The sequence below is a fragment of the Crotalus tigris genome, unplaced genomic scaffold (assembly GCF_016545835.1).
Source record: "Crotalus tigris isolate CLP2741 ecotype Arizona unplaced genomic scaffold, ASM1654583v1 scf7180000024341.3516292, whole genome shotgun sequence".
Taxonomy (NCBI): domain Eukaryota; kingdom Metazoa; phylum Chordata; class Lepidosauria; order Squamata; family Viperidae; genus Crotalus; species Crotalus tigris.
Genome location: NW_024100511.1, coordinates 3,196,044 through 3,214,390, shown reverse-complemented (window position 1 = coordinate 3,214,390; position 18,347 = coordinate 3,196,044). Strand labels below are relative to the sequence as shown.

Genomic DNA, 18,347 nt, shown 5'->3' with positions numbered 1-18,347 from the left:
CGCGCCACTTCGGCAGACCGGTAGCTAATTTGTTGTTGCCCAGGCCCAGAATGGATTTCCGGAAGTGGCATCCACACAGAGAACCGGTTGTTCACATATTTGAATCCTACCACTGGGTAAATTACAACTATAATTACTACAATATAGTTTAAACCTTTCTGTACATCACCTATGGTTTAGCCTTATGGATTGATTTTGATGTAGGTAGATTATTTACATTTTGTAACTAAAATTTATCTGGTTTGTTTCTGTAGGATGTACCTCAATTACCTTGTGCCAAAGCATTATATAACTATGAGGGAAAAGAGCCCGGAGATCTTAAATTCAATAAAGGTGACATCATCATATTACGTCGGCAAGTTGATGAAAATTGGTATCATGGAGAAGTCAATGGTATCCATGGATTTTTTCCTACCAATTTTGTCCAGATAATTAAACCATTACCTCAGCCTCAACCTCAGTGCAAAGCACTTTATGACTTTGAAGTTAAAGATAAGGAAGCTGACAAGGATTGTTTACCCTTTTCAAAGGTAAAAATTTATAGTTATGTTTTCATAATCTCAGCAATGTTGAAATACTTGTTAGCCTACAAGTGTACCATGTGTCAAATGTTATAATTTTTCAACTTTTTTTCTAAAGAAAATCAAAGTTATATTCTTAACATATTTTAAATTAAAAATATAACTTTAAATTATCTTAGAGAAATAGTATTTGAACCTCATCTTCCATTTCCAAGGTTAGCACTCTGTTGTACATGTTGATAATTCAAGATAAATTAGAATTTGTGATATATTTTTGTGAAAATATATAAATATGAAAATAAATATTTACAATATGTCCTTAGCTGTGTACAGTGTATTTTGTTTAGATAAACTGTTAGTTTTTTTGCTAGAATTTTTTCATGGTCCAGGCATAGTTATACCATGAGTCTTTTAGAATCAGTATTGTGCTAGGCCAGGTAGGTTTCTGATTAATTTATTTTGTGATCCTCCAAATATAATTTAAACAAAATACTCTCAGGAGCCCCATACATTAAAAACAATGGTAAATGATGCTGAGATATGAAAGCTAGCAATGTCTTAAAGCCAAAATTTCTTATCCATGTTCTATGTTTATAATTTTCTTTGTGTCTTTATCATGGACATTTTTTAATTCATTAATCCCTAAGAATATTGCATGTACATACGTTGAATAATTGGTTTCTAAGTATTGTAGCTACTCATAACAACTAAGAATATATAACATATTATAGAATTGAGATATATTGAGAACTGTACTCCAATGCTGAAAAAAAGCAGTTGAGTTGTTGTTACTTAGCAGTTATTTCACCTGATAAATGATTGATTAGCTCCTAGAATGCTTTTCAAATTCTTAATAATACGAATATACAATTGAAATAAATTTTCATCTGAAAATATATAAGTTGACTTTTTAAAAATTTCAATGGTCTGAATGTGAGGAAAATAAAATAAATAAAATAAAATGTTTAATTAGAACTTGGAAACTTTCCTACCTTTTTATTTTCTTCTTTTATATCCAGGATGATATTCTTACTGTGATTCGCCGAGTAGATGAAAATTGGGCTGAAGGAATGTTGGCTGACAGAATTGGAATATTTCCTATTTCATATGTTGAGGTGAAAGAATCTTAAGTTTCTTTAATGTTGAATTAATGTGAATACACACACAAACACATTTTATTGTTTTTTTATCTTGGACTGCATGGATGAGTAGAAAAATCTCTAGATTTTAATCAAATGACACTTTTTTAGCAAATTGAATCATTATTATTTATTTACCATATGAGAACATGACAGAAGAGAAGTAAACATATACATGCAATCCATATAATTATGTACAAAGCTTCTACGAGCGTATGGCAGTGGCCTCATCATAAGTGAATATCTAGTTCAATTATCCAGGTGATTGCCTTTGGCGTTGTTTTGTGCAGATCTTCTAGGGAACCAGAAAATACACATTGTGGACAATCTTGCACAATATATTTAATAGTTAAGGAGAATCTTTCCATCCTCACTGATATAGGGCAAAGTATCACACATAATTCTGTTCAATTTCGTTCAGACAGAGTGAGGTAGATCAAAACCAGGTGGCATTCTTTCCAGAATCCCAACATCTTTTTTTATTGTGGTGATTAAAACTTGCAGTATTCCAAGTGTGGTCTTACCAAGGCCTTATAAGGAAGAAGGAGGGCAGGCCACTTGCATCTGAGCTTTGGGGCTGTCTCCAGGAAGAGGCCACCATTTTCAGCATACCCACATTTCCTTGTGTTGCATTGAAATGACAGCTGCTTCTGGGAGGCTGTCATGCGGCCCAGAGATGAATTGCTTTATTTTGCTGCCCTAAAGAGGTCTGCACAGCACTGAGGAAAGCTCTGGTGATCTTCAGAAAGTAACTGCACAATGGGTGACGGGTTGGGGAGGAGGCCCAAGCACTATGGGGATCCTGAGGAGCAGGAAGCAGAGCAAGGGTATGTCAAGGGGTGGGAAAGGCCTTGAGAGTCCCAGGGAGTCCCAAGAGCCTAGGCCACCCAGGTCCTCTCCCACCCCTGAAGAACCCTGTGCTTTGTTTAATGATCCACACATTCTTTTAACACCTTCAGGGAGAACGGGGTGTTGCTTAAAACAGAAGTCCCCAACCTTTTTGGCACCAGGGACCGGTTTCAAGGAAAACAATTTTTCCATGGATGGGGGGAGGTTCAGGATGATTCAAGTACATTACATTTATTGTAAATTTTCTAAATAAATAAACAGATAAAGGTTTCATGGCTTCATTGGATAGCCTGTCACCACATATTATACAAAGCGGGTTTGAAGCATGTGAATCACCTGTTGCAATGAATCCGTAATTTAAGTAAGATTCTTGGTATTTTCTTTTAAATGTAGATTTCTTTTTATTGGCAGTCTTACAGTCTTCTGCTGTCTCATCATTTGGTCTTTCCCCCTTTTCAAAGCTCTCCAGTGAAGTTTGTTTTTTACTCATTTTGGCTAGGTTTAATGTGTGGGCTTACCAAAACTGTGACTGAGACAAGTGTGCAGTTCAGAAAAGAGTCACAGACAGAAGTGATAAATGAAATAATGGTCGGGCCATGCACAGACTAAAATAAGTGTGGGATTCTGACTTAAGGCTTGCCACCAGATGATTTTGCTCCAGAGGAAAATCAGAATAAACACACAGGGAAAACTTCACTAGAAGAGGCTTTCTTTTTCTCCAGGGAAACGTTAGAATAAAGGTATGGAAAAGCCTTCACAGGAAGAGGCTTTATTGTTCTGCTTTAGAAGAAAATCGGAAGACTGAGAGAAACCTTCACTGAAAGAATCGCTCTGCTTCTGCTCCAGAAGAAACCCCCAATCAAAGACGAGGGGGGAGCAGAAAGAGGTGTGAATGACTTTTCAATGGTTCAGTATTGTGTTTCTCTTCGAGATTAGAAGGGAAGGAAGAGATGGTCCTAACTCAGCCTTCCAGCAAAACAAACCAAAGACCCAGCATGTTGTTGAGGAAGTGCTGAGAAAATTAGAGAGCAAACCAGCTTAGCTCTATGCAAGCCCAGCAGTCTTGAAAAAGGTGCAAATGAGAGAGGGATTCTCTTGGAGAGACAGCGCTAAAGGGGAAAACGTAGCTTCTCCCTCCCCTCCCCCACTGCAAGCTGGGTAGGAGCCTGCTTGGCTTGCAAGCTTGGAGAGCTGCATGAAGAAAGGAGTGTGAGCCTAGTTGGGGTGCCAGGAGGGGGAGAGGAGGAAAGTAAGAGGAAGAGGAAGAAGAGGTAGCAGGAGGAAATGCTGAGAAAACCTTACAAAAAAAAAAACCCGAGACCAAACCAACTCAGCATAGCAAAGCCTCTTTGCAAAGAAACCCAAAGCATGTTGCTGCCTCAACTTGCAAAGGTTTGGTTTCCAAGCAGTGAAAGCCTTTTAAATGCGTGCGCGTGTGCGCGCTCCCCCCCCAAAAAAAATTAAACCACGAAAAGCAGGCAGGATGTTTCCAAACACAAGGCATCCTGGAACATCAAAATCAAAAAACTCCAGTACTAGAGCCCAGCACTCTTAGACAAGATGCAAACATCTCCCTTGGAGACTAGTGTTTAAGATAAAAGGTAGCTTCTCCCTACCTCTGTTTGTACCCTGAGAAAAAGACACCAGTCCCACACAGAAACATACCTTGGAGCCGTGTCTCTCTCTAACGCAGGGCTTTTCAACCTTTTCACCCATTGTACCACTTTTAGGATATGGCAATATCCAAGTACCACCAGTCGCCTACCAAGGTGTCAAAAACTTGATGCCCCCCCCAGAAAAGGAAAAAAGTGATAAAGTATAGGTACTCCTAGACTTACAACAGTTCGCTTAATGACTGTTCAAAGTTACAATGGCACTGAAAAAAGTGCCCCCCAAGCCACAGCCGAGCAAGACACCTGCCTGCCCACCCAGCAGCACTCTTCCTCCTATTCGAGGTTTTCATTGTTGTAAGCATTTCTGTTGGGGATTGGTAGTGGAGGTGGGGTGGGGGTGTTTGGTTTTTATTCCACCCATCTGCTGGTTTTGGTCACTCCACATGACCCTGGGACACTGTGACCATCATAAATATGAATCAGTTGCCAAGCATCTGAATGTAAATCACAAGACCCTGGAGATGCTGCAGCATTCCAGCTGATCGGCGCTTCTTCTGGGCTCAGCAGAAATGCAGGACCAGCGCTGAGCTCCAGCTGGAGCCCAGCACTGATCCTGGTGCTTCCACTAAGCCCTGATAGCCCCGAAGAAGTGCTGATCAGCTGGAAAGCGGCACTGATCCTGGTTGGTGCTTCCGCTGAGCCCTGACAGCCCTGCAGCTCCAGCTATTTTTTGCTCAGGCTTGTGTGGTGCTGCCACTGGTTCAGCTCATTCCCCTCCCCTGCTACCACTTTCTTAGAATGGTCGCGTACCACCTGCCAGGTGCCAATGTACCACAGGTGGTACCTGTACCACTGGTTGAAAAGCCCTGCTCTAACGAAACTTTGGGGTAGAAGCTGGGCTGGCGCGCGGTTGTCTTGCAAACCTGGAGAGCTGAGTGAAGGGAGCTGAGCCCAGCTGGGCTGCCGGGAGGGAGGGAGGGAGGAGGAAGCTCAGCTGCCGGAGGACCTTTGCACTGGGCAAGACAACTTCTGTTCCGCCAATCTCCGGCCCCAGCCCTGACTCCTGTAGACTCACCGCATGGCTGGAGGTGGAAGACCTAACTAGCCATGGCCGGGGGGGGGACCCCTGGCTTAAAGGCTATCACCACTTGCAATCGTATGAGCAGGCTTCATTACCATCGTAGGTTGACTATCTCTACTAAAGTTCATATGGGTTAATTATGTATTAAATTTAAACAGCATCTCTATGAAGATACCCAGGCTCTATCACTGAACTACCCTTAGGCATTATCACTGAATTGCCCTTAGCTTCTCATCAAGAAATCAGATCCCAGTCATCTATATGACAGACATATATGCTTACCTCTTTATCAAGAAATAAATAATACAATACTGTAAAACTGATTATTAGTAATGTTTGAATATTGACAAATTTGCACAATAATTTTCAGTAGTCAGAATATTTTAGACTTTTAATCACATGTCATAATAAATACTGAATACTAATGAAGTTGGCTAAATTTCTAAGGAAGCAAATTGCTTAGAATTATCCTACATTCAGTTCCAACATATACACAGTAGTGGCCAAAATTGTAGAAACCTTTTGGGAAAAGTGTACATTTGAGGTTTGATGGCTAATAACACCACTTTTTTGGGAGTAGTACCATAAAATTATATATCAATGGAAAGATAATCAAGAATGTAATGCAATAACTTTTATGAATGATTTGCTATTAGAATAGCAGTTATAAAGTAGAAAAGTAAAACGCATAGAAAAAATGAGATATACAAAAATTATCACCATAGAAAAAAACGAGATATACAAAAATTATCACCATGTCAGTTAATACTTAGTTGAGTAACCTTTAGCATGAATTTTCAATTGGTTTAAGGTCTGGGCTATTCCCAGGCCATTCCAGCAGTGGAATATGATTATCTTGAAACCACTTTTTGCACACAGCAGCAACATGACATGGAGCTGAATCCTGTTGAAATATAAATGCTTCATTGTCTTGGAAAAGATCATGTGTGGAAGGCTTTGGTTTGGGCTCAAGTATTTCATTATTGTATTTTTAGCCATTTATATTCATTCCCATTAATTACACTAATTCTGCCCACACCTTTTGATGTCATACAACCCCAAATCATAACACTGACTGGGTGTTTCGTGGTACATGTAATGCAATCAGGATGCAAATCTTCTCCGATTCTTCTCCTTACGTATTTTATGCCATCACTACCAAACGGGGAAAGCTTGGTCTCATCACTCCAAATAACACTGTCCCGTTGTTCCTCTGTCCAGGTAACATGGGTTTTAGCCCAGTTTAGTCTTTTCAACCTTTGTTTGAGAGATAAAAGTGGCTTTTTTCGTGGAATTCTAGATTTTAGGCCAAATTCCTGCAGTCTGCGCCAAACAGTCCTTGCATTCAACTTCACATTGCATTGCGCCATTTCATCTTGTATACATCCAGATGATCTTCTTCTGTCAGGTAGGCACAGTCTCTTAATTCTTCTATCATCACTTGCTGTTGTGCACCTTTTCCTGCCTTTACCAGTGTGGTTTTGTAGTGACTGAGTCTTCTTATACCTCTTCAAGAACTTAGAAATGCCCCCTTTGCTTAAGTTTCCACCAATTTTTCTTCTAATTTCTTTATAACTGTAGGCTTTTTCACTTAATAATACTATTTTACATCTCTGGGCGACCAGTCAACTCTTTGCACCATTACTGTAATTTTATTACGTTTTACAAGCTCACTAAATAAAAGAACATAAAAAACCCCAACCAACTTGATAGCGATCTCATAACACACTCACAAATGTCCTCCTCTCAGCTTCAATACATGACATCAGTAACTGAATCCTACTGTGATCTGATTGGCTCATTGCCAAAACAAGATGACACCTGATTGGCTCTCTAAACTCTCATGCTCATTGGCTACAATCAGCTGAAGGAAAGCTACCTGATAGCAACCTAAGCAAATTGTGCTTCCTTTTTCTGGTTATTTGGCTATAACCTTTCATGGAATATAGATAATTGAACAAACTTTGTTGCATTACATTCTTGATTAACCCATCTTTCCATTGATATATAATTTTATGGTACTACTTCAAAGGACAGTGGTGTTATTAGCCACCAAACCTCAAATGTACACTTTTCCCAAAAAAATCCACAATTTTGGCCACTACTGTAACCTGGCCAGTATTATTCCTCCTATCATGAATGGTTCATAATAGTGCTCTTTAAATGAGACAATGTTTTAACCTTAGTTTAAATTACAGTATTCATATCTTTAACAAAATTTCCAACCAAATTATGGGTTAGAAAAGCTTACCTTTATCTTTTTGTGCAGTAAGCTTGCCCAGTCACAAATGAAAACAAAATGAGGTTATTGCTCTGTCCAGTTTCGGTTTTTCAGAAGTTTGATATTAATATTTATTGCTGAAATGAAAACTGCTATAGCAGATGCACTCTTAAGGAAGAAATTTAAGATATTGTAAGGGACTAATGCAGTTTGTTATCCAATCTTACACTGAGCATTGCATTATAATAATTTCTAAATACAGTTTACATTGTGATTAAAGTACTGGAAAGAAATACATTTTAATAAAAAGGAAAGCTCATTAGGTAGTCATGGTTAATAGACAAGTTTAATAAAAATAAGCTTGAAAAATAGAAAAAAAATGTTATGTCCAATACAATCTTACATTTTAATTTATAAATGCTGCTAGTGCATTTTATTGGTTAAAAAAGTTTCATAAGTTATATAATATATTAAGTAATGAGGAAGGATTGTAAACTCATATAAAAAGAAACTTTAGTTTGTGTGAGAATTAATGTAAGAAGTTTACATTAAGGTGTGAAAGACAAATAGTTTCATACTGATAGTTAAAATAGTGATAGTTAAATAGTGATAGTTAAAATCTAATCTTAATAATTTAGGATATTAATTTTTAACATGACTTCTTTGAGGGAGAACAGTGTAAATATTCCAGTTGCCTGGCCTGTTGCTTTAAATCAACAGTCTTGGAATGTTATATGATAAGAAAGATATTGCAGTTTTGGCATAAATCTGTCCCAGCTTCTTTACCTGCTAATTTTCAGATTTTTACAGTGATAAATTGACTTTTGGGAAAAAATTATTTAAAAGGATTTCGATACTGTATCTTTCCATAGTCTTCGTCTAAGTTTGTAACTGGCAATAAAGGGGTTGAAGTTTACAGATAACCGGCAACCTTTGCCTTTATCTATGTGGTGTGTATATATATTTACGTGTGATTTTTTTTCTGGAAGTCTATCATTAATTTATCTCTTTAAAATTCTATTTAATAAGTAAATTTCTGATAATTTAAACAGATTTAATTGCAGATAAAATTGCCTTTTGTGCATATTCTAAGTTTTTTTTGCATCTATCTATACCCCAAGTGATTAGAGGTATATATTTCTTAAGCAGATACCATACCAGCTTGTTTTCTGTTTTCTATTATTTTATCCTATTTTCTATTATTTTATGAAGAAATCAAGCAATATGTGCATGTACTTTGTGATATAATTAAACTTAAAGATTACTTTAACCATGATCCCAAAGAGGTATGATTGCAGTAATTCACTTCACAGATTTTTTTTCAATATTATTAAGTAATGAATGGAGAAGAGAATAAAGATTCTATTTCTTCTCTTCTAACATTTATATACATAGAGCAGCCAAATGTAATGAATTCAAAACATTCAGGATTGATACAAAATATAACTTAATGCACAATATATAATTATAATGGAACTAACACAATTTTCTTTTAATCAGGGTTAATATTTATGGTTATTTTCTTGCAGTTTAACTCAACAGCAAAACAACTTATTGAACTAGACAAACCATCAGTTTCTACAGTAGATTCTGGAGAAGGCACCTCTGGTACATCCCACTGCAATTCAGTTCAAAAGTATACTGATGTGAAGAAGAACACCAAAAAACGCCATTCTTTTACTTCCCTTACCATGTCCAATAAGGCTTCACAGTCTTCTCAGAATCGTCACTCAATGGAAATAAGCCCTCCTGTTCTCATCAGCTCCAGTAATCCAACTGCTGCAGCACGGATAACTGAGCTTTCAGGTCTTTCTTGCAGTGCACCTTCTCAGGTAATTATAAATGAAAATCAAGGTGTATTATTTTTAAATGACAGTTTAAAATATTGTCAAAATAAATGGGGTATAATTATTGATCTAAATATTTTTTTATATTTGTATTAAAGTAAGCAGATCTTATTTATTAAAGGATAATCTTGAATTATTAAGTATTTTTATCTGAAGACAGCTGTTCTTGCTTTTTACATGAGGTTTTTTTCCTCATTTTAAATAGGTTATCTTCTAAATGTTTTCTTTTAAATGTTTTCTAGCTAAAGTTTAAAATAATTTTATTCCTAAACTAGATAACATTTAAATAATGTTAGTTACTTTAAAATTTGTGGTTAAAATCTTCCAGATATAAACAGATTGGAATGATTGTTCACCCTTCATAAATTGAGAATTAGAAGAGAATTTATGTACAGATAGTCCTTGACTTATGACTGTAATGAAGCCTGCCCATCATAGTCATAAGTTATGACAGTCATTAAGGGGGTGATCAACCCAGTTTTACAAACTTTGTTGAAGCTTTCTAAAAAAGCTATTTGAAAGTGATAACCCCAGTTAACATTGCACAGAGTTTATTTATTCTGTATAGGGATGTGTAAAAGAAGAAATCATTTTGATAAAATTAATAAAAGTACATTTATTCATTTAATTTATATGCCACCCATCTCACTATCAAGTGATTCTGGGCAGCTTACAATATGATAAGATACAATATAAAACAATTAGAGTATTAAAAATTAAGCATTAAAATTAAAACATTAAAAATTTCAAAAATGGATAAAAGGAATATTGTTATTATTTATTAATAATATTAATAAATCTCATAAAGAAACCTCAAATATATTAACCATAACATTCATTTGTATCACATATTTGTACTTAAAAGTGAAACGTATATACATTTTAAGACTAGAAATAATTTATATTAAATATGAAGCTAATATTTTGTTGTAAAAGTATTTTACTTTTTCTCTTATGGAACGATTGGATTTTCTGGATGAGACATTAATTATGTTTAATGTATCTGCTGTTAATAGGTTCACATTAGTACCACAGGACTAATTGTAACCCCACCACCCAGCAGTCCAGTAACAACAGGACATTCATTTACCTTTCCACCTGAAGTCACTTACCAAGCTGCTTTTGCTGTAAGCGTAAGTATCATTTCACAGATGTTAGAATAGTTTTTATGGCATTTTATCTCACTTGGCACTTTCTGTTTGAATTCTAGAAGGTACAATTTCAATTTATTATTATTACAACCAAAAGCCAACATTAAACATTCAAATAAAACAAAACTAAACAGAACCAACAGAAGAGGACATAGCAATATATTACAATTAATGATGTAATCAGTGGGTGATCAAGGTCTGCCTAGTTTTACAGAGAGTATAACAAAAACTAGCTACCTTCAGAAAAACTGAATCATACTGACCTGACAATAAAAATACCTTGAATATAGTCTAATGCTGGATTAAAACACATAATAAAATTAATTATAAAAGATTATTAAAAAGATCTAAAATGTTTGTTTATGTTTCTGGCGAATCCCCAATGCTGCTGCACAGAATCTAGATCACTGACTGCTCGTCCTTAAGCAGCCATTGGAGATAAATACTTTCCGAACGACCAGGACACCTATCAATTATGGGGAGGATATGGTTTTTCCGAATAGCTTTATAGAAGGAACATCGAAGGAGTATGTGTCCAATGGTCTCCACCTCTCCTGAGCTACAGGAGCAGAGTCTTTTCTGCCAACAGGGTCTTTTTATACTTGCCGTACAGGACGGCTGATGGAAATGCATGGCACCGTGCAAATGAGAATGCTTTCCGGTGGTTTACTGACTCCAACTGACTAAGATACCTGACAGGTGTAACAACATATCTAACAGAGTCTGGAGCCAGAAACTGCGGAGCCATACCTAAGTTTGCTTGCCTCTCAGTGTCCTCTATCCTTTGATGCAAAGTTTGTTTTGCTTGGTCGTAGTCAAATTTGAGAATTGAGGCTGGCGAGAAGCCTAGTTTGGCAAGGTTGGACTCGACTGCCTTGATCCATGAAGAGGAGAATTTATCTTGAAGAATTAATGGAGCAAGGCCTTGCAGAAAGCAATTAAGCCTTAGCCAAATGTTTAAGGAAGCTATGCAGATTCTTGCTTCCACTTTTATCAATCCTGTCTCCAGGTGCAGAAGTGCATTTGGGATACAGCGCAGCATCTGGAGAATTGTTCTGATAAATTTGGATTGAATTCTTTCCAGTGGTGTAAAACATGAAGCTGAGGGTCCGAGCAAGGTCCCGTAGAGAAGCTGTGCTAGCGACTTGGCCAGAAAGAGCTTAATTGCAGCTGGAACATAGTGTCCTCCCTTTGTGCGGAAAAAATTAAGAATGGCGTTCGCTGATCGTTGGCCAGAGGCAGCCATGTATTCTCCATGGGCTTTTTGTGAGCCAGTTGCATGGAAGACCACCCCTAGGTACTTAAAGGTGGTTACCTGCTCTATTTTTGGACTATTTAAATACCATGAGTGCCCTTTTGGCCTTTTTGCAAAAGCCATAACCATTGTTTTCTCATAATTTATGTCCAGTTTATTATATTTGCAATACTGGACAAGGGCTCGCAAGGTTCTTTTAAGGCCAACTGGTGTCCTGGAGAGAATCACAGTGTCATCTGCATAGAGCAGCAGAGCAATGCTTCGGTTACCTATTTTTGGGGGGTGGTCATTTGGATTATTTAACCATGTTACCATATCATTTATGTAAAAATTGAAGAGCAAGGGGGCCAAAATGCACCCCTGTTTAACACCCTTTTGAGTTTCAACTGACGTTGAGAGAGACCTTTGCATATTACACCTCACCTTGAGGGATGTTTTGGTATGCAAGGCATGTAACAGATGGAGGAGTCTGTGATCAATTGAGGCAGCTTCCAGCTTCTCCCATAGCTTAGTCCTTGTAACTGTGTCAAAAGCTGCCTTAAGATCTATAAAGGCAGTGTATAATGATACAGACCTATCTGATGCATATTTTCAATCAAATGATGAAAAACTAAGCACTGATCTATGGTGCCTCTCCCCTCTCTAAATCCAGCTTGTTTTTCAGCAATCAGGTTCTCAAGATCCAGCCACTCCTTTAATTTATCTTGAAGGTGTTTGGCATAGAGTTTGCTGATTATATTTAGCAGACTTATTGGTCTGTAATTGGCAGGGTCGTCTTTCCCTTTTTATAAATTGGGACCACAATTGCCAAGCCCCAATCCTCTGGGACATGGCCGGTGGAGTCAATATAGGTGAATAGCGCTGCCAAGACAGGTATCCACCACTCCATATTATTCTTTAGTAATTCAGCCGAAATGAAGTCAGCTCCTGGAGTCTTCCTGATCCTGAGTTGGCCAATGAAGGATTTAATTTCAGACTCTGAAATTGGAGGCCACTCGGGTAAATCCTTCATTACAGACCTTGTACTCTCGCTGGAGGGGTCTTCATACATTCTCTGAAAATGAAGTTCCCAGGTTATAGGAGATATATGACAGTCTAATGAGGTACAGATTCTTTCAGAGTGGCAAGCTATTAGACACCAAAACAAGGAGGAGTTCTTTTGCTTTGCTGCCACAATGAGCTGTTCCCAGAAAGACTTTGTGTCTTGTCTCTTCTTGAATGCAATCAATTGCTTGAATTGTTTTTTGAGTGTAAGTAACTGTTTAAAAACTGCTTTATTGCCATATCCAGTCTCGCTTTTGTACTCCTTGTATGCCAAGTTAAGGGCTTTCTTGGCTTCTATGCAATCCTTATCACCCCACTTTGCATCTTAAGAAGACAGAACTCTTGGAATAGTTCTTCCAACAGGAATCCTTTATTAAGAGAAAATGGTTGCAGGCATGCTAGACAGGACTTGGGGTCCAAGCTCTCCCATTCAAGGTTTTAAGGGGTTCCCCAGTAGTCCCACCCAATCAACCCCCCTTCCAGTGATAGTTTCAAGTATCACAATTCCACCTCCTTTCTTCTTTCTTCCGTCTGGATGGAGACTTCAGATACTACATGAAAGGCAATTACCCTTCTTTGATATGTTAACGCTTAGAGGTTACAATAAACACACATTCAGCTCTTTGAAGTGTAAAGAAGGAAGTGAGGGCCATAAAGCCCCTTTGCTCTCCCCCTTCTCTCCCTCTTATGGCAGAATCCAGAGAAGGCAGAATTGGGAGTTTCTATATTTGATAATTTAAAGATGAAATATAATTGGATTCTGACATCCGGCCCCTCTTAACAATAAGAGAGATCCACCTGAAAGAAAACGCAAGTAAAAATTTTAGTTAGGCTTGTTAGGATACTCTGTGTGAAACTTCTTCAATAGCTTCGGGGCTCTGACATGACGTTTATGGACCCACTCATTTTGTGAGGGAGGGAGGTGTTTCCAGGCAACTAGGTACTGAGTTGCTCCATGATATCTCCTAGAGTCAAGGACTTCCTTTATTTCGAAGTGTTGTTCACCCTCCACCATGATTGGAGGTGGTGGGGGGGGGATTTTTGGCCGTAGAGGTGACTGATGCTCTCTTTTCAGCAAGCTGCAATGAAAAATTGGGTGTATTTGCCTGAGATTTTTGGGTAACTCTAATTCTACTGTTACTGGATTTATGATTCTTTTAATTGGAAAAGGTCCTATGTATTTTGGTCCAAGTTTTTTACAGGGCTGTAGGGACTTTAGGTATTTTGTAGATAAGTACACCATCTCTCCTATAATGAATGGTGTAGGCTCAACCCTTTTTTTATCGGCTTGTGTTTTGTAAGCCTGCCTAGCTTCATCTAGTGCTTTTCTGACTATTGGCCAGGTGTTTTGTAATTTTTCCATCCATTCTTTCAGCGAGGGGATCGTTGGTTCGTTTGGGGTTAATTCTGGCATGGGGTTGAAACTTTGACCGGTGGCTATTTGAAAAGGAGTGTAACCTGTGCTGGAGTGGACTGCATTATTGTAGGCAACTTCTGCAAAGGGGAGTAAGTCCGCCCACTCGGTCTGCTGGAAACTAAGAAAACATCTTAAATATTGCTTAAGTACTGAGTTCATTTTTTCAGCCCCCCCATTTCCTTGAGGGTGGTGGCTAGATGTCAGTCCCTGAGTGGTTCCTAAGAGGGATAAAAATTCCTTCCAAAATGCAGACGTAAATTGCACCCCCCTGTCAGAGATGATGCGTTGGGGTGCCCCATGCAATCTGTAAATGTGTTGGATGAAAAGTTTTGCTAAGGCTTTTGCAGTGGGAATCTTTTGGCAAGGGATAAAGTGCACCTGTTTGGAAAACAAGTCCGTGACCGTCCAGACCACAGTATTCCCATTGCTTTCTGGCAATTCCACTATAAAATCCATGGCTATTTCTCTCCAGGGGGCTGAGGGACTTGCCACTGTTTGCAATAGTCCTGGCACTTTCCCTTGCAACCTCTTTGCCGTGGCACATTTTGGACAACTGGCTATATAACTTTCAATGTCCTTTTTCATGGATGGCCACCAAAATTGCCGTTTAATTAAATGTAAAGTTTTTACAAATCCAAAATGCCCTGCTGATTTTGTGTCATGGCAAAGGTGCATGAAAGTTACTCTTTGAGTTGTTGGTATATATAACTTTTCCCCTATCCAAGGCAACCCGTCTTTCATTGTGCACACATTTTTGTTTTTCTGGAACCAATCATCTGTTTCCAAACTTTTTCTGAATTCAATTCCAGTTTGGCTGTCCAGTTGTGGTTTTAATTTGGCTTGGGTTCTTGTGGTTACTGGTGCTGCCAGTTGTGACTCTGCCATTATTGGTCTAGAGTCTGTGGTTCGTGCGCTGTTATATTGGGGCATGCGAGATAGTGCATCTGCCAGGAAGTTCTTTCTTCCTGGTAAATGTTTGAGCTTAAATTGGAATTGGTGAAAATGCTGGGACCAGCGGGCTTGTTTGGGATTGAGTTTCCTGGAAGTTTTCAGGGCTTCCAAATTTTTGTGATCAGTCCACACCTGGAAGGGGATTTTGTTGCCTTCCAGGAACTGTCGCCATGTGAGTAATGCCCAACGTATCCCATAAGCCTCCTTCTCCCATACGGGCCAGCGCTGTTCTGTTTCCGTGAGTTTCTTGGATGTATATGCACAGGGTTGCAATACTGCATCATCATTTTCTTGTAATAGCACAGCCCCCACTGCCACATCACTTGCATCTGCCTGTATTATGAAGGGTTTGTCCATGTCTGGGTGCCTTAGTACTGGTTCGGCAGAAAAAAGTCTCTTTAGTCTCTCAAACGCTGCTTGGCACTCCATTGTCCATGTTAGTGGCTGGCTAGGTTTTACTGAGGATGTTCCCTTCGTTTTTAGTAAGTTAGTGAGGGGCAAGGCTATCTGTGCAAATGAGGGGATGAATTGGCGGTAAAAATTTGCAAAGCCCAGGAAACTTTGTAGTTGCTTTCTTGTGCGGGGTGGTGCCCATTCTAATACTGCTCTGACCTTCTCTGGGTCCATTTCAATGCCCTGTGGGGATATGCGATAGCCTAGGTAGTCTATCCTTTCCTGGTGGAATTCGCATTTTGAGAGTTTGGCATATAGGTGAGCGGCTCGCAGCTTCTTTAAAACCGCTCTGACAAGTTTGACGTGTTCTTCTTTTGTTTCGGTAAAGATAAGAATGTCGTCCAAGTAAACAAGGACCCCCTTAAACAGGTGCTCCCTTAGAACGTCATTGATTAATTGCATAAAGACTGCAGGGCCCCCTTGTAATCCAAATGGCAAGACTTTGAATTGATAGCACCCCATGGGGCAGTTAAATGCAGTCTTCCATTCGTCCCCTTCCTTGATTCTCACTCGATAGTAAGCTTCCCTTAAGTCTAGTTTAGAAAAAATTTTCCCTTTCGATAGGTGTGACAGCATGTCTTTCATGAGGGGCAGCGGGTATAGGTTGCTTTCACTGATTGTATTCAGGGCCCTATAATCCACGCATAAACGTAAAGAGCCATCCTTCTTCTCTCTAAAAAGGACCGGGGCAGCCACTTTAGGCTTGGCTGGCTCAATGAAACCTCTCTCCAGGTTTTTTTTTATAAATCTTTCCATTTCCTCCTTCTCCTTTGGGCTCATGGAGTATAATCTGGGCTTCGGGAGTTTTGCCCCAGGCTTGAATTCAATGGTACAGTCTGTGGGTCGGTGGGGGGGAAGCTCATTCGCCCTCTCCTCACTGAAGACTTCAGCAAGGTCCCTATATTCCTCTGGTATTTCTGTTAATCTTTTTTCCTCTCCTATGGATGCTTTTTCTATTCTTGATTCTGGTAGCCTCCTTGGGGTTTTAAGTCCATAGGGTCCCCCTTCGGGAATTTGATTTCTGTCGTCCTCCAATTTACCCAGGGGTTCCATTTTTTCAACCATTCCATCCCTAGAATCATTGGGCATTCCATACCTGGGGTCACCACAAACGTTAAGTCCTCTTCATGGTTGCCCAGGGAGAGGTGTATTGGCAGAGTGGCTAGGGTAGCTGGCACCCCCCCTGCTATGGATCCATCTAGCTGGCCAAATGAGATTGGTTGTTCCAGTCTCCTGGATGGGATGCCCAGATTCCCCACTAGTGTTGGGCTAATGAGGCAGCGGGTGCAGCCAGAGTCTATTAAGGCTTTCACCTTCACAGCTTCGGGCATGGGGGGGATTAATATAGTCACTGTTTTGAAGATGGGTGTGATGCGTCCACTTACCAGGGGTTCGCCTTCCGAGCTGTCATCTGAGGCATCCACCGTCCCTGTGGTGTAGGCTGGAGTTCTTTCCCCTTGGTGAGCAGAGGTGGGGTTTTCTGCAATTTCCATCATTTTCATGGCTGTTTCTTTTGGCTTAGCTGAATACCCTCTGGGTTTGTTGATTGGGGATCTGTCTGGGTTGTGCTGGGGGGCCTTTGAGCGGCATTCTACAGCTCGATGCCCTTCTCTTCCGCACTTGAAACACCCCATCTGCTTCTTGGCTGTATCCGATGATTTCACCGGTTGGTGTGTCAGCTCAGGCGGGGGGCGGCTCCATTGTTTTCCTCGGCGATGCCTCTTCAATATGTCGATCTCTGCTTCCTCTGCCAAGACGTACCATTCCTCAAGTCGATGTGGGTCTCCTCGGGGCAGGCAAGCATCATATAGATCATAGTTTAGTCCGTCTTTGAAACGGCCAAGGAGGATGTCTTCTGGCCAATTCAGTTTGCTGGCAATGGCTCGGAATTCTTGTGTATACTCAGCCACTGGGCGTTTGCCCTGCCTCATCGTTGTTATTCTTTCACGGGCTTTGCGATCAGCCAGGGGGTCTTCAAATCGTCTTCTCAACGAGGACATGAAACGGTTGAAGTTACTGAGTTCTGGGGCATTGGAGTCATGCAGGTTCACCACCCAATCTGCAGCTGGTCCATCCAGGGCAGATTGCACGATCCGGATGCGGGCTTTGTCGCTGGGGATGTCCTGCCCATATTCCTCCATGTAGCTGAGGACTTGGGTTAGGAAAAACCCCAAGCGTGTTGGCTCCCCTTTGAATTTCACCTCCAACGGTGGACGTCTTGGAATGGATCGGTGCCTCCATTGTGGGTGGTAGTGTCTTCCGTCCAGATTTCCATCTGTGGTCCGGTAGGGGGTGGGAGCTCCTGGATCAGTAAATGTCCCTGGGGTTGCAGGTTCCACGTCCCCCTCGGTGTCTCTCCCTTTGTGGCTCCAGGAACTGGGGCGGGCGTAGGGCTCAGGAATCTCCTCTCCTAGGGAGCTGAGAGTTCTCTTCATCAGGTCAATAGCTCTCTCTAGGATCCAGTCTGAGTACGGCATACAGCTTCCTCCCTCTTCACTTGCGTGCAGGGATTTCTCCATCTCCTGCTTCCATTCTGGTTGCTTGGTCCCCCGTCTCAGGGTCACTTTTCTTGATTCCTTTCCCCACTCGCTTTTCTTTCCAACGCCCATCGACCAGCGAGGCTTGTGGTCCTGTGTCTCCACCACTTCTTCTTCTGAGAAATCTGGCCTCTCGGATCCCAACATCTGGCAAGGTTCCAACTGGGTCAGCGGCTCTCTTTCCAGGGAGTTTTCTCCCTCTCTTGCTTCGTTGTCTGACATGGTAAATTTTTGCAAAATCCCCCGGCAAGGGTCTACCTTCCAGGTG

General features: G+C 40.2%; 1 protein-coding gene across 1 annotated transcript in view; it reads left to right on the top strand.

Moving 5' to 3' along the window:
• The window catches only part of SH3RF1 (SH3 domain containing ring finger 1), a 164,728-nt gene that overhangs the window by 89,926 nt on the left and 56,455 nt on the right, over positions 1-18,347 (top strand). Inside the window, exons 5-8 of the mRNA XM_039326542.1 lie at positions 255-530; positions 1,541-1,636; positions 8,954-9,256; positions 10,288-10,404. Coding sequence (XP_039182476.1) covers positions 255-530; positions 1,541-1,636; positions 8,954-9,256; positions 10,288-10,404 — 792 coding nt within the window. The remainder of the gene's footprint in view (positions 1-254; positions 531-1,540; positions 1,637-8,953; positions 9,257-10,287; positions 10,405-18,347) is intronic.